This window comes from Rhyacophila brunnea, unplaced genomic scaffold (assembly GCF_057557595.1).
Source record: "Rhyacophila brunnea isolate RB1 unplaced genomic scaffold, BYU_Rbru_1.0 scaffold_24, whole genome shotgun sequence".
In the NCBI taxonomy this organism is placed as follows: Eukaryota; Metazoa; Arthropoda; class Insecta; order Trichoptera; family Rhyacophilidae; genus Rhyacophila; species Rhyacophila brunnea.
In genome coordinates, this window is record NW_028232904.1 from 15,769,826 (window position 1) to 15,784,816 (window position 14,991).

At 33.8% G+C, this 14,991-nt stretch overlaps 1 protein-coding gene across 1 annotated transcript in view; it reads left to right on the plus strand.

Moving 5' to 3' along the window:
* Positions 1-4,850: 4,850 nt before the first annotated feature.
* LOC147069113 (diacylglycerol kinase eta) overlaps positions 4,851-14,991 on the plus strand; it is a 100,598-nt gene continuing 90,457 nt past the window's right edge. Inside the window, exons 1-2 of the mRNA XM_085951547.1 lie at positions 4,851-4,895; positions 14,506-14,586. Coding sequence (XP_085807673.1) covers positions 4,851-4,895; positions 14,506-14,586 — 126 coding nt within the window. The remainder of the gene's footprint in view (positions 4,896-14,505; positions 14,587-14,991) is intronic.

Genomic DNA, 14,991 nt, shown 5'->3' on the forward strand with positions numbered 1-14,991 from the left:
TTACATATAATCGTATTCTTTTAAGCCTCTTGCTCTAATGTTTTAGAATATAGTCATATTTCGGTACATAACTGTGCAGTGGTGTTAAAATTTTTTACATTTATTAATTTTTAAAACCATTTATAAAACCATTAGTATAATTTATGACGAGATAATTCTAGTAAAATATTTACAATAAAAAATTATATTGATAATCTCTGTGATCCCAAATTTGACAAGAATTAGGCATTTTATTATTTAAAAAATCGGCAATATTAACACATTTGAAGATAATTCTAAATATACTAATTACAATAAACTAAAATTGAAGTAGGGATTAAGATCATGTTAACGCGCGTGTTTGAACATGTACCTAACCGAAAAAAAAAACTTTTTTTTAAACGGTATATATTCAAAGTATCACCATTTAAACTGAATCTAATTTTACTGCAGATCACCCCCGCTGAAAAAAATATGGATGGAATGGAATCAGTATTAATTTATAGTTCAATTTGACAATGCTAAATACCTATATTAGATATTGAAACATGACCAGGTATTACATACTACTACATATTAAACTTTGATAGTAGATACATAATATATTTTGCGGGTTTGTTATAATATATTCACCACTATAAGTTGGCTGCTGAGCGAGGGTGCCACATGCTAACAGTTCTTGACATAGCATTTAATACTTTTTATACTGTGTTGAGCTTAGTTGCAAAGATTTATGATGGTATACCTATATTCTATAGAAGCTAGTAAAATGATTTATAAGAATTCACGGTTGAACATACACTTTCCGACCTTATCGTTACAGCTACAAATAATATCATTGAAAAGATTTTTTTGAAATTTACTGAAATACCGACGATTAAAAAAAAAATCCCAATTCGGTAATATAACCTAGCTATATTTACCGGTTTACCGAAAACCGGTAATGCATGATTCAATGTGGACAAATTAGAAGAAGAAATATGCAATTCATAAAAATAATCTCGCCATATTCCGTTGAATGACAGGTGTATTTCTCACGAAAAGAAATGGTTTACCTATTCGGCATGACACCGGTGCTGTTTGTTGTCAGTCGGTTCGTTATTACTCGTTATCTTTTTTTAAACTTTAGAAATTAAATATATATTTTGTGGCTTTCCTAGCCTTTTCAAACCGACTATCTTTTTCTATCATCTTTCTTGATCTTATCTTGCATCATTTTAATTGAACTTAATCAAAAAAAACTATTATTATTAATGGTGTTCATTCATGACGATCGCAATTTGATTGACCTCATTATTTATTTCAGACAAACATGGTGACCTTATAAACAGGTTCGTCTTTTCTTATATACCTGTGAATCAATCATAAATTTTCATTAAGAAAACGGCCACATTGAGTGGGGCGGACCATAAATTATTGGAACTTTTCCAAGTAGTCCCATTAGCATACATATAAATACGTTCATTAATATTTGAAAGCGCCGTGAATAAATCGAATATAATGCAAAATAAGAGTCGCACTTGATTTATAACGTTTAGTTTAATTACAAAGCTATAACTTCTTTACCATCCCCTGCATTCTGAGTTAGCGTAAAGCTGTAAATCTACTTATTATACAAAATATTGCCAAAATAGGTATGCAGCCCTCCTGAAGTTGATAGTAGCTTATCTTAAAACCTTCTCATTGATAATGGGATCATCTCAGGATATCTTCATGGTTCGCCTTTAAAGCCACATCTCAAAATCTCCCATTCATCTTATTGTCCTTTTCTTTAACGTCGAAGCTTCAACTTCTGATCACTTTCCACCAAGTAACCAGACCTAAATGTAACATTTCCAAATGGTCCCCATTTGGGGATGTCTCTCTGAATCTGGAGAAACCCTAATCGGTACCAAGACGACAAATAGTAAGGGTTGATTACAAAAATAAATAATAATAAACCGGCAAAATTTCATATTGGCAACGCTGCATTGGTATCGCTTCGTAAGCGGCAGTGTATTCAAGCTGAGTACTATTCCATTTAAGTCGTTTTTTGCGACCCGAGTTTCGTCTTTCGGCATCTTCAGACGCTGTGTACACTCACCAAAGGTAAACACACACAGACAACGAACTCTCTTTCATCATCATCATCATCATCATCATCAGCCTGAATCTATCCACTGCTGGATGAAGGCCTCTTCAAGTTGCTTCCACTTCTCTCGGTCCTGTGCATTGCGTTGCCACGTACTTCCGCAGAACTTTATCATTTCATCGATCCAGCGGCCTCTAGGTCTACCTTGTGGACGTTTTGTACTTCTTGGATACCACTGGATGACTAGATTTGTCCAACGATTGTCTCTTCTTCGAGCTATGTGTCCAGCCCATCTCCATTTAAGGCTTTTAATAAACTCTATTACATCGCAAACCCTTGTCTGCTTCCTTATCCACTCATTCCTCTTTTTGTCCTTTCGCGTTATGCCCAGCATGCACCTCTCCATACCACGTTGTGCTACTCTAAGTTTCTGGATCTCTCTTTTACTTAGGGTCCATGTTTCACACGCATATGTCATCACGGGAAGCACACACTGGTTGAACACTTTGCGCTTTAGGCACAGTGGAAGGTCACTTTTGAAGACATTATTCAGGCGGCCAAAAGCACTCCAGCCTAGCTTTACTCTGCGAACAATTTCATCAAATATACATCCATCTATAGATACTTGTTGTCCCAGATAGATGTAGCTTTTCACCTGTTCGAGCTGAGTGCCATTGATGAGGATCTCTTTTTGGCCTGCAAAGCAGTTGAACATGACTTTCGTCTTTGTTACATTTATTTTCAAACCTACTTTGTTGCTTACTTCAGCGAGTTCCTGCATTCTGCTTTGGAGGTCTTCTGAGTCTTGCGAGAAAATTACTATGTCATCGGCAAAGCGCAGATGACTCAGGTATTCTCCATTTATGGGGATCCCTTTGTCATTCCAGTCAAGTTGCCTGAATAAGTCTTCAAGGGTAGCTGTAAATAGTTTAGGTGAGATTGTATCACCTTGTCGGACTCCTTTGCTGATAGGAAATCTGCGCGATGGTTTATGGAGATTTACAGATGCTGTTGCGCTACTGTATATATTATTGAAAATATTTATATAGCGTCCAGGGATTCCTTGTTTTCTGAGTGCGTCGAGTATTGAACATTTCTTTATCGAATCAAACGCCTTCTCATAGTCTATAAAACCCATGCATAGTGGCAGTTTGTATTCCTGGTACCGCTCTATGATTTCTCTGACGACTTGGATATGGTCCATAGTGCTGTATCCTCCTCTAAATCCGGCTTGTTCTCTCGGTTGGTTCTCGTCTAGTACATTTTGCAGACGGTTTGAGAGAATTTTTGTGAACGTCTTGTAGAGAATAGGGAGTAGACTTATTGGACGATAATTTGCTAGGTCTTCTCTGTCACCTTTTTTGTGAAGAATGACAATGCTGGCATTTTTCCATACCTCTGGGACATCCTCTTTGCATATGCAGGCTGTGAACAATTGTGCAAGTACTTCATTTGCATCCTTTCCTGCTTTTTTGAGGATATCTATCGTTAAACCGTCTTCCCCGGGGGCTTTCCCACTTTTCATGTAATTTAAAGCATGGGTTACTTCCCAGGATGTAATTTCGGGAGTATGGTCTTCCGAATTTCCATTTCTCTGAAGATCTAAGTCTATAGTCGTATTGTCAGTGTCATCACTGTAGAGATCGCTGTAGAACTCTTCAACTCGGCTTAACAAGTGTTCCCAATTTCTGACGATAGAACCATCTTTTGCTTTTAGTGCTGTGATTTGACGTTTTCCTATCGACAAGCATTGCTTGTTTTTGTTTAAACTTCTGCCTGCTTTCACAATTGCTTGTATGAGGTTTACATTGAATTTACGAAGGTCTTCTCTAATCTTCCTTCGGAGGGTTTTGCAAAGTGATGAAAACTCCATATCGTTTTGCGCCTGTCTATCGCTCTTGGTTTTCCTTCTCTGCTCCATAAGATTCAATGTTGCCTTCGAAAGCTTGGTGGAAAGTGTAACTTCTGAGCTTTTTACGCCTGTTTTTTCTGCACATTGTAGAATAATATTCGTTATATCCTCCGCGTTGGATAGGGAAACGGTTTCGTTCTCATCTAAGAAAGCCGATAGTGCATTTTTGAGTTCATTTTGGAATTCAGTATTGTTCTGCAGGTATACGCGAGCATTTGACTTCTTCTGCAGTTTGGATCTTTCTGATTTGACGTTCAATCTTATCTTACATCTCACCATCCGGTGATCACTGCCGGTGTTAAACTGATTGATCACCTTACAGTTTAAAAATGTATATTTTCTGTCAGTGAGGATGTAATCGATTTCGCTGGTCCTTCCTGTCGGGCTTCTCCACGTCCATTTACGTGTAGGTTTATGTTGAAAAAAGGAACTCTCTTTACTCTAGCTTATATAATAAATCAATAAGTACAATAAAGTAGGTAAAAACTCCATTACCTACCTATCAAGTCAAAGGTTACAAATAATACAATAAACAACTTATGAATAGTTGAAGTGTCATTAAAAAACCTAATTAGTAAAAACCCTATCGTATTAATACCAATACCTTCGATAGCATATTTTTTATCTTATAACTTTATTATATAAGCTAGAGTAAAGAGAGTTCGTTGTCAGTGTGTGTTTACCTTTGGTAAGTGTACACGGCGCCTGAAGATGCCGAAAGGCAAAACCCGGGTCGCAACAAACGACTTAAATGGAATAGTACAGAGCTTGAATCCATTAGAAGTACTAGATACTAAATGATTTTTCTTCAACTTTTAACCAAAGCATGAATTTGTTGTACAAATATAATATTGGCCCGTTACTCTGAAAAGTAAAAAATAAATAAACATGTGTCGTATCTTGATGTCGGTGTCACTACCTACCAAAGTACAGGTGCGTGCTTACGAATAATATTAGTACCTGTCTTGTATTATGTTCAGTAAACACGCATGCCAATAAAATGAGAAAATTAGAGGAATAATTGAATAATACATTTATTATCAATGTGATACGTGCCTACTAATCGTTTGAATAAACAATGTACGAGAAAATTATATAAATACTCTATGGAATTACACGTGATAAAAGAAATCATTAAGAATACATTATAACATTTTTAGGTTACTATAAGTACTGCTGTAATATTATTGGTAGATATCCTGTCTATTGTCCGGGAAAATATAACATAAGGCTCATTAAGGACGGACGTGCTCAGCGTGGGTCAAAATGGAGCTTTTATTCTATTTTCAAAGCATGATCCTGGACATTCCTTAAACGTTGTAGATAATCCTTAAGCCTTATTATCCTTTATATTTATTTTAAACATTTGACGACTGCATAAAGTATTTTTATTACATAAAATAGTATTCTTTTAAACCTCTCGCTCTAATGTTTTAGAATATAGTCATATTTCAGTACATAAATGTGCAGCGGTGTTAAGATTTTTTACATTTATTAATTTTTAAACGCATTTATAAAATCATCAGTATAATTAATGTTGTGTAATAGTGTGTAATAGTTAAATATTTACGATAAAAAATTATATTGATATTCTCTGTGATCCCAACTTTGACAAGAATTAGGCTTTTTATTATTCAAAAAAATGGGCAAGATAACACATTTGAAGATAATTCTAAAGATACTTATTATAAGCTATGTTTTTGACCATTCAAATGTAATAAACATACGAATAATGATTGCTATATAATAATTATTGACTTAAGAAAATATTTCACTATAATAATGTCAATATAAATTATACTGATGGTTTTATAAATGCGTTTAAAAATTAATAAATGTAAAAAATCTTAACACCACTGCACATTTGTGTACTGAAGTATGACTATATTCTAAAACATTAGAGCGAGAAGTTTAAAATAATACTATTTTATGTAATAAAAATACTTTATGCAGTCATCAAATGTTTTAAATAAATACTTCATTTTGACCCACGCTGAGCACGTCCGCCCGCAATACATTATAACATTTTTCGATTACTATAAGTACTGCTGTAATTATTATTGGTAGATATCCTGTCTATTGTCCAGGATAATATAACATAACGCTCATTAAATTATTGACATGAAAAAAATCAAACCTTCAAAAAGCCTGCTGAAAATTTATGACTCAACTCATTTCGACGGCACGTGCCGTATTCAGCAAGGCCGAGATGCTTAGTATTTCACTAATAAGTTGTTTTCAGTAGATTATCGGTTAATAGGATATTGTTGATAACCTGCAAACCAAACATCAGCTGTCATATTTTAATCAGAAATTTAATAAATAGTTTTAAATGGATGTTATTTACTTGTTTCTGAAATATTTTGAATAGGTATCGATTATACATGTGAATACAAGAGACTAACAATATTAAATACGTATAATTAATTATAATATCAACAATGTTGGAATACTTTCGTAAACAGACACCATCCTGATACAATGTACGAATTTATTGTCATGTCAATAAATAATATACGAATACAAATTTACACCTGATACTTTGCGTAAATTTATTCAATTAATCACTTATAAATTAACCATGTTGCTTTTAATCTGTAACTAATTATTAAATTCATATTGTGTAGTTTTCATATTTTAATAATTGTATATACTCAAAATTTAAAAAAATCGCGACCGATTCGTAGAACACGACGTTGCATTTTGACGTTACTTCAATTTTACTTAACTCGATATTGTATGCATCTCGGCCCAATTCTAGGGTGAATTATTCATGGCTGTCCCCATTCTAACCTTTAAACCGTTTTTCACGTAGTAATTATGTAGTTAATACAGTGTACTCATACATAAATATATAAATTCATTACAATATTAACATATATTTTAACTATGTGTAGTAATCATACCACGCAGCATTAAATGAGCGTCACAACGAGGTCAAAAAAAAAACAATAGAGCGATAATAATCTTCAGCATTTTTTCAATCACTAATAAATCAGTAGAGTCCGTGTTGATTCGTTAATTGCGACAATATCTCTTATAATATGAACTGCATTTGTATAAATTGAAAGGACAATGCGTGAAACATCGAGTCCGTCACGAGATACACTACTATTGTCACTGGTTCTTCACTCGACATATAACCATCACTCCACTCAAATCAAGTCTCTCTGTTCATTAATATAATCAATGTATTGAGCAAATCGATGTCACCACTAGATCATTACCCGCGATTATAATCTCACGTTATCATCCCTATTATTGTATTCAATGGTTGTTGATCGAGCCAACCTTCCATAACAACACCAAGTACACTCCAAAACCTCGAAACAGTCGACAAGTTTGTATATCTGGGATCGACCATCAGTGGAAAGGGCAGATGCGAAGCGGAAATAAGAAGGCGCACATAGATTGCAAAAAATGCGATGACACGCCCTACCACTATATGGAAGGATCGGGAAATTTCGATTGCCACAAAAATGATGCTTGTACAAATATTAGTGTTCTCGATATTTCTATACGGAATCGAGTCGTGGACCCTGAAGGCAAGGGAACGGAAGGCAATTGATGCCTTTGAGAAGTGGTGTTGGCGCCGAATGCTTCGCATTTCTTGGACGGAGCACAGGACGAACCAGTCAATCATACAGAGACTGAAGGTAAAGGAACGGCTCTCGACGATATGTCTGAGAATAATACTGCAGTTTTTTTGGACATATTGTCAGGCGCGGACCGGACAACCTAGAGAGACTGGTAGTTTTGGGTAGCCTCCAGGGAAGGTGAAGCAGAGGAAGATCGTCTGCGCGATGTAGCGACCAAGTGAAAGAGCTGACTGGGGGCACCATCCATTCTGCCCTGAGAGAAGCGAAAGATCGAGAAGGATAGAAAGTTTTATTCGCTCAAAGAATGGCGAAAGTTAAATGTGGTCACGATCCTCAGCCATGAGTGTACGACCAAGAAGAGATTATTGTATTCAGTGTATTCTTGTACGATCAATAAACTCTCATCCAAACAACGACCGTCTATCTCCTCTACCTCATCTACCGCCAAATATGAATAAAAACAACATGTCGCTATTTTCAATGGTATTTGGACCTATAGTAAAGACCCTATGTACCTAATAGGTTTAGCAAGTGGCTAAAATATATATTTATCTTAAAAACAAATTATTTATTTATTAGAATTCAGTTTAGACTTTTAACCATGATTATATTATTAATAAATAAATATTAGACGTCCAGCTATTTTTTAATCTAAGCGTCGAGCAGTAATTAAGTAGAATACTGTGTAAAGAAATACAAATAAAATGGTCGCCGGAACGTAGCTATCGAGATCTGTATGGCATAAAGCCAATTGACGCAGCGAGTGCGGCGCTCGCGCAAAATTTCTACAAGTGGCGCGTAAATCAACGAAAATACAACGTAATCAAATACGCCAGTGCACACTGGACTTGACGATGCCTTGCGCCCCGCCTGCCGCATGAGTCACCGTTTTTCGCTTCTCGGCGATACGATTTAATGAAAATACAAAGAAGTCCATTCATTGAACACGGCTACCAAAATCACGCTACTCGAGGCGTCGTCGATCGACGGGCGAGAAGCAATTATTTAATAACAGAGATCTCTTTGTTTAATTTTATTTAATTTTATGGTTGAATAATGTCGTCGTAAATATTAATTACAAGCCCCGAAATAATATAATATTTTTATTGCTTTGTTATGAGAGACGCTGTAATAATAATTATTTTGTGCTGCTTGGGCCGCTTATTACATAGGTGAAGGGTAATGCGCGGCAAGAGACGAGTGATTATGGTTATGAATAAACGCTTCATACACCGACTTCGCCCGCTCGACGCGTTCTATGGGCACTATCGCTATGTCTCCCACCAAATCACTGACCTTCCCGCGAGGGCACTCGTTTGTATACATAGTGGTATAAGTTTTATTTCTTTTTTGAGTTACAAGCAATATATGTGTCGCTACATTTTTAAATCAGCCAAGTCCACCTTTAGGTATTTTTAACTTTTTTGTGAATAGCTGAAGAACTACTGATTTTTAATATTTCTGCATTATTAGAATGTGGAATTTATTAATTTTAATTATTCTATACTCGAAATAATTTAAACTTTCACCCTTGTGACTGTGTACTTGAGAAAACAAAAAGCTGTTCTTCTACTATTCATCTATTATAGACTTGGCTGATTTTGAAATCTAGCGACACATGTATATATTTTTGTGAAACTTTTTACCGACATAATTTTCGAGCGGCTGGAAAACTACCCCGTTTAAGGGCGGACGTGCTCAGCGTAGGTCAAAATAGAGCTTTTATTGTATTTTCAAAGCATGATCCTGGACATACCTTAAACGTTGTAGATAATCTATTTATGTCATTTTTAAGCCTTATTATCCTTTATATTTATTTTAAACATTTGATGACTGCATAAAGTATTTTTATTACATAAAATAGTATTCTTTTAAACCTCTCGCTCTAATGTTTTAGAATATTATATTTATATATTTATAGAATATTAATTATTGATCTAAGAATAAGGTAGTGTTTTTTTGAAATACGCCATTTCTTTTGGCATTCCCTATCTTAACACCGCTGCACATTCATGAACTGAAATATGACTATATTCTAAAACATTAGAGCGAGAGGTTTAAAAGAACACTATTTTATGTAATAAAAATACTTTTTGCAGTCATTAAATGTTTAAAATAAATATAAAGGATAACAAGGCTTCAAAATTATATAAATAGACTATCTACAACGTTTAAGGAATGTCCAGGATCATGGTTTGAAAATGCAATAAATGTTCCATTTTGATCTACGCTGAGCATGTCCTCCCTTAATACAGCGACGTAAATGAGTTATACGTCAAAAAATGAGACCAGCATAAAAATATGATAGTGTTATTCAAGATTTAATACACCTTTAGAGAGATGTACTAAATACCTACCCTGAATAGTACAATGGAAACCTTTTAATCCAAAAATTCCTTTGTTGTATTAAAAATTTGCTGAAAGAAAATATATAATATTCACCATAAGTTTATTTTGAAAGCGTTGAGTCACGCACAACATTTTTCGTCAGTGATGCTCCCATATTTTACAAACATAAAAGAAAAATAGATAATTAAACGCCATTTTTGGTCTTTGTTTATGCTTTTTAATTCTCATTCTTTTTTGTTTATGTGTTTATGTGCGCCAGGGGAGAATAAACTTGTACAAACTCAAGGCATGTGAAAGTTAATGCAATTTAAATATAAAAATGATCTATTATTGTTTTATTTAATAAAACATTTTATGACTGCATAAAGTATTTTTATTACCTAAAATAGTATTCTTTTAAACCTCTCGCTCTAATGTTTTATAATATAGTCATATTTCAGTACATAAATGTGCAGTGGTGTTAAGATTTTTTACATTTATTAATTTTTAAAACCATTAGTATAATTTATGTCAACATTATTATAGTGAAATATTTACGATAAAAAATTATATTGATAATCTCTGTGATCCCAAATTTGACAAGAATTAGGCATTTTATTATTCAAAAAATGGGCAAGATTAACACATTTGAAGATAATTCTAAAGATACTAATTATAAGCTATGTCTTGTCTAAATACGCGCGTTAACATGATCTTACTCCCTACTTCAGTTTTAGTTTGTCAATTTATGGCTACGGCCGTATGTTGTAGCTTAGCCACTGAGGAACGCCAAAAGAAATGGCGTATTTCAAAAAAACACTACCTTATTCTTAGGTCAATAATTATTATAAAGCAATCATTATTCGCAGGATGTTTATCACACTTGAATGGTCAAAGACATAGATTATAATTAGTATCTTTAGAATTATCTTCAAATGTGTTAGTTAATCTTGCCCATTTTTTGAATAATATAATGCCTAATTCTTGTCAAATTTGAGATCACAGAAATTATCAATATAATTTTGTATCGTAAATATTTCACTATAATAATGTCGGCATAAATTATACTAATTGTTTTAAAAATTAATAAATGTAAAAAATCTTAACACCACTGCACATGCATGTACTGAAATATGACTATATTCTAAAACATTAGAGTGAGAGGTTTAAAAGAATGAAATGAGAATGAAGACTATGCGACGCGCGGATTGTGCAAATGACGCGTGCCGAACAAAACATAATTTGACATAAAAATTGAACATGCGTCCATTTAATGTTATGTTTATTATTATATTAGTAATATTAATAATATATTCATTGACATGTTTTCTTTTTCGAGTACATGTGTAACGTTATTTAGTCATCTTTACACGATATAAGAATATATTCCTCCGACGCCAACACAAAACAAATTCGAAAGACGAGTGCAAAATTTCGTCCCACCTATTGTTGAAAATTATTTGCCGTTTCACTTATGTATGCTCTTAAAACCCATAACTAATACGAAGCATGGAATTTATTAGGATGTTAAATGTGACGTCTTAGTCTGCCAGGTATACTATATAACTGCAGATAAAAATAATTCACGGACACATAACGTAGAGATAGCTTCAGTCCATGTAGTTCGAACCGTGTTTTCTAATAAATTATTCAATATACATAATAATTTGAAATTCCTCAGAAACATTCCAGGTAGAAAAAAAGATATAGTATTGGTACGGAGCGGAATTTGAACCCGCATCTATTGGAATCTGGCCAACGTGCTCTGCAAATTAATCCATCCGTGCCATATCTCACATAATTAATACATAATAATTATGCAACTGATACACTGAATTTAAAAAAGTTGAATTATAAACTCTTGGATTCTTTATTATAGAAGTCAAACAATTATGAAATAAGTGTTTTCAAGTTATGTATGTTCAATATATGGAATGTTACATTCTCAAAATCATGAGAATTATTCGTTGAATAAAAGAAATGGTTTATTAAAAATGGTTATCAAGTTCAAGTAGACGTTATAACTAAAATATTTGGCGAGAGCAGGGCGTCGGTTAGTAATTAAGGTAATTAATATTCCTTGATTTAATACACAAAAACCGATAGTTAATAATAACGCAATTTGATAAGCATTTCATGTATGACCTACTAGTTTAAATTGTCGCAATAAGATACGAGACTCGTAGCATAATTGGTTAACGCATAGTTGGCGCGATACCAGTGGTTGTACGGGTTCAAACTCGTCGATCATCTTATTTTTTTTTCAAATATGTTTTTTTCTAGTGGATATATATCTGAAATGTTTTCAAGTTATGTATGTTCAATTATGAAAAAAAATAATATTATATGCTTTTTAAATGTATTACATAATCTTTTTCAATATATTCGTGTGAGAAACTATTTACAACCCCTGTCCGATATCACACCAACAGGCTCGATTAACCTTTTCAAAGTCTGTGTAATAAAGACTCTTTTAGTTTTAATAAAATATAATCTACTCGGCTATTTATTTATCTTGCGTCTTGTTTAACAGGCTTTTAATTCGCAGCCTATCAAAGAATACAATTCTTTTCGTTTTGGAATGAAACTTTATCATCGTTCGGGTTTCTTTGTATATTTACTGTCTGTCTTAGTTTCAAAAGTTACATGAAGATATTTATGTTTGGCTACAATAAATTTCCATTGATGAAACAAGTTTATACATAATATATAATGTGGCTTTATTAATTTTTAACTATACATTCTATACTAAGTGTTTCCGACTTCCTTATATTAAGAAATTAATTTTAATATGAATATACCATAGAGGTATTAAATAAAAAGAGGGACAAGAAATCGGCTTTCTCATACAACTGAATGAAGTAGGCCAATAAAAGCCGACAAAACGTGGTAATGGTAACAAATTGATTACCAGCCTGCCTCACCATACTTTTTCACCATACTTGCCTGCTTCACCATACTTTCATATAACCTGCCGCCCCTAGGAATATACCTATTAATTGCAAACAAAATAATATTAATTTCGTTTACTTTGGCAAATAGAAATATATCAGCTGTTTGTTGTTCGCCATCTTGGGTAGTTTATTATAAAATATCGTAAAATCAGGGTTAGAAATGGAATAGAGTGGACCGGAGCTCAGCTTGCGCTGTCTCGTGAAAAAATTAAATGTGCATTCCCTTTCTTGAATAATGCAAAACTTCTTAGATGCATGGTATAAAAGTAATATTTATGATATGTCGTAAACGACGTTAACCCATATTTCTAGAATCAATATTAAGTTTTTGAACTATTTTGCTACATAGATTTGTATGCGATTTCAATTTTAATTCAATCTCGGCCTTCACTATTTTAGTTTGTTTTTTTCAGTCGTAACAAAATTTCAATAAATCAACGCGTACTAGCTAAACCGTTACCTCTCCTAACAATAACAATTAACTATACATAAATATACTTTAACGTGGACTAAGAAAAATAAGACAAAGAAAGTAACCGTTTCTTACCATCCTGTAGTTTATGACGACTAGCGTTTAAAATACGGTTTGGATTGTCTAATCTCCACAATTTGGAGCGATTGTTAATACCTCAGTTGAAGCATGGTCTAAAAAGATCGTGGCTAGGCGATGAGCGGATTGCGTGTCGTGGGTGCAAATGACGCATGCCGACCGAAATATAATTTGTCATATAAATCCAACATGCGTCCATTTAATGTTCTGTTTATTGTTATATTAATAATCTTCGTTGCAAGGTTGCATCACCAGTCCCGTGCGACTCTGCTCGGGACAAAATGAGGGCTTAAATTCTTTGATTTGGCACACGTAAGGGTTATGTTAGGCGGCCGCGTATGACGTGGCTGCATATACATAACGGGTGCGGAGGTGGGAGTTTTACACACCATGTTATATTAGTAACAATAATGATATATTCATTTACATGTTTTCTTTTTATAGTAAATGGGTAACGTTTTTAGTCATCTTTACACGATTTAAGAATTAATACCCCCGTCGCCATCACGAAACAAATTGACGTATTCACACCTCGACGTTCGGTCTCCGACTGGCAGCGAGTCCAAAATTTCGTCGCGCCTATAGTTGAAAATTATTTGCCGTTTCACTGAAGTATGCTGTTGAATAAATACAAATTCTACTGAATTAATATGAAATTAATTAATATACACAATATGTAATATCTTCAAGCTTGAAATATAATGAACTTTGTTTTTCGTCTCTTGAACATTTCACATATTGTCGTTTTGACAATCCAACCATAATAGGTAGGTATATTGTTTTAATTTGAAAATAAAATAGAATGTTAAAAATAAACCACAAATTCTGTATTGTGGACTTGTTGCCTGTTTGTTGTTGAAAATAAACACCCCAACAACCAACCAATTTTCAAGAATCACGACAAAACCGCCATATGACTAGGTACAATAAATAATACAAAATAATACTTCTTCAAACAAAAACAAAACCGTAGCTTAGTCAATCAGTAATAATAACTGTATTCCTTACACATTCAAAATAAAGATCTACCTTGAAGGTTTGTCGTATCGAATACTTTATGTTTTTAATTACCTCAGTGATACTATAATATGAAACCTTTTTTTTATTTTCAGAGTCCCCTCTTCGATGAGATCGAGCTTATTGACCCCAGCTTTGCTGAATGCAGCATCAAGAACGTCAACCATAGTTTCCAGGTCAGTAAACCTTCTCATAAGCCCAGTCGTACATTGAAAATCATCTCGACTGGGATATAGTTGTAAATCAAAACTGGGCGTAATGTTGTATCTTTCTTCCTTGCGCATAGTCGATGCCATGCCGGACGTAATGCGTATGAATGACGAAATGCGATATTTTGATTTTATACATGCGCCACATGTCGGATGAAATTAGTTGCTTCCTACACCAGCTTTATTGAACTAAATCGTCTTATTCGAGCTGTGGGGAGGACATTAAATTAAATATTAGTGTGTTTTGTTGAATACCAGCAAAATCACATCGACATAATATTCGACGTATTGCAGTCGGGTGAGTTTAGATGTGCTATCCGGCTAAGTCTACATAGATGAGTCGCCTAGAGTCATAACTCACATTTTGCAATT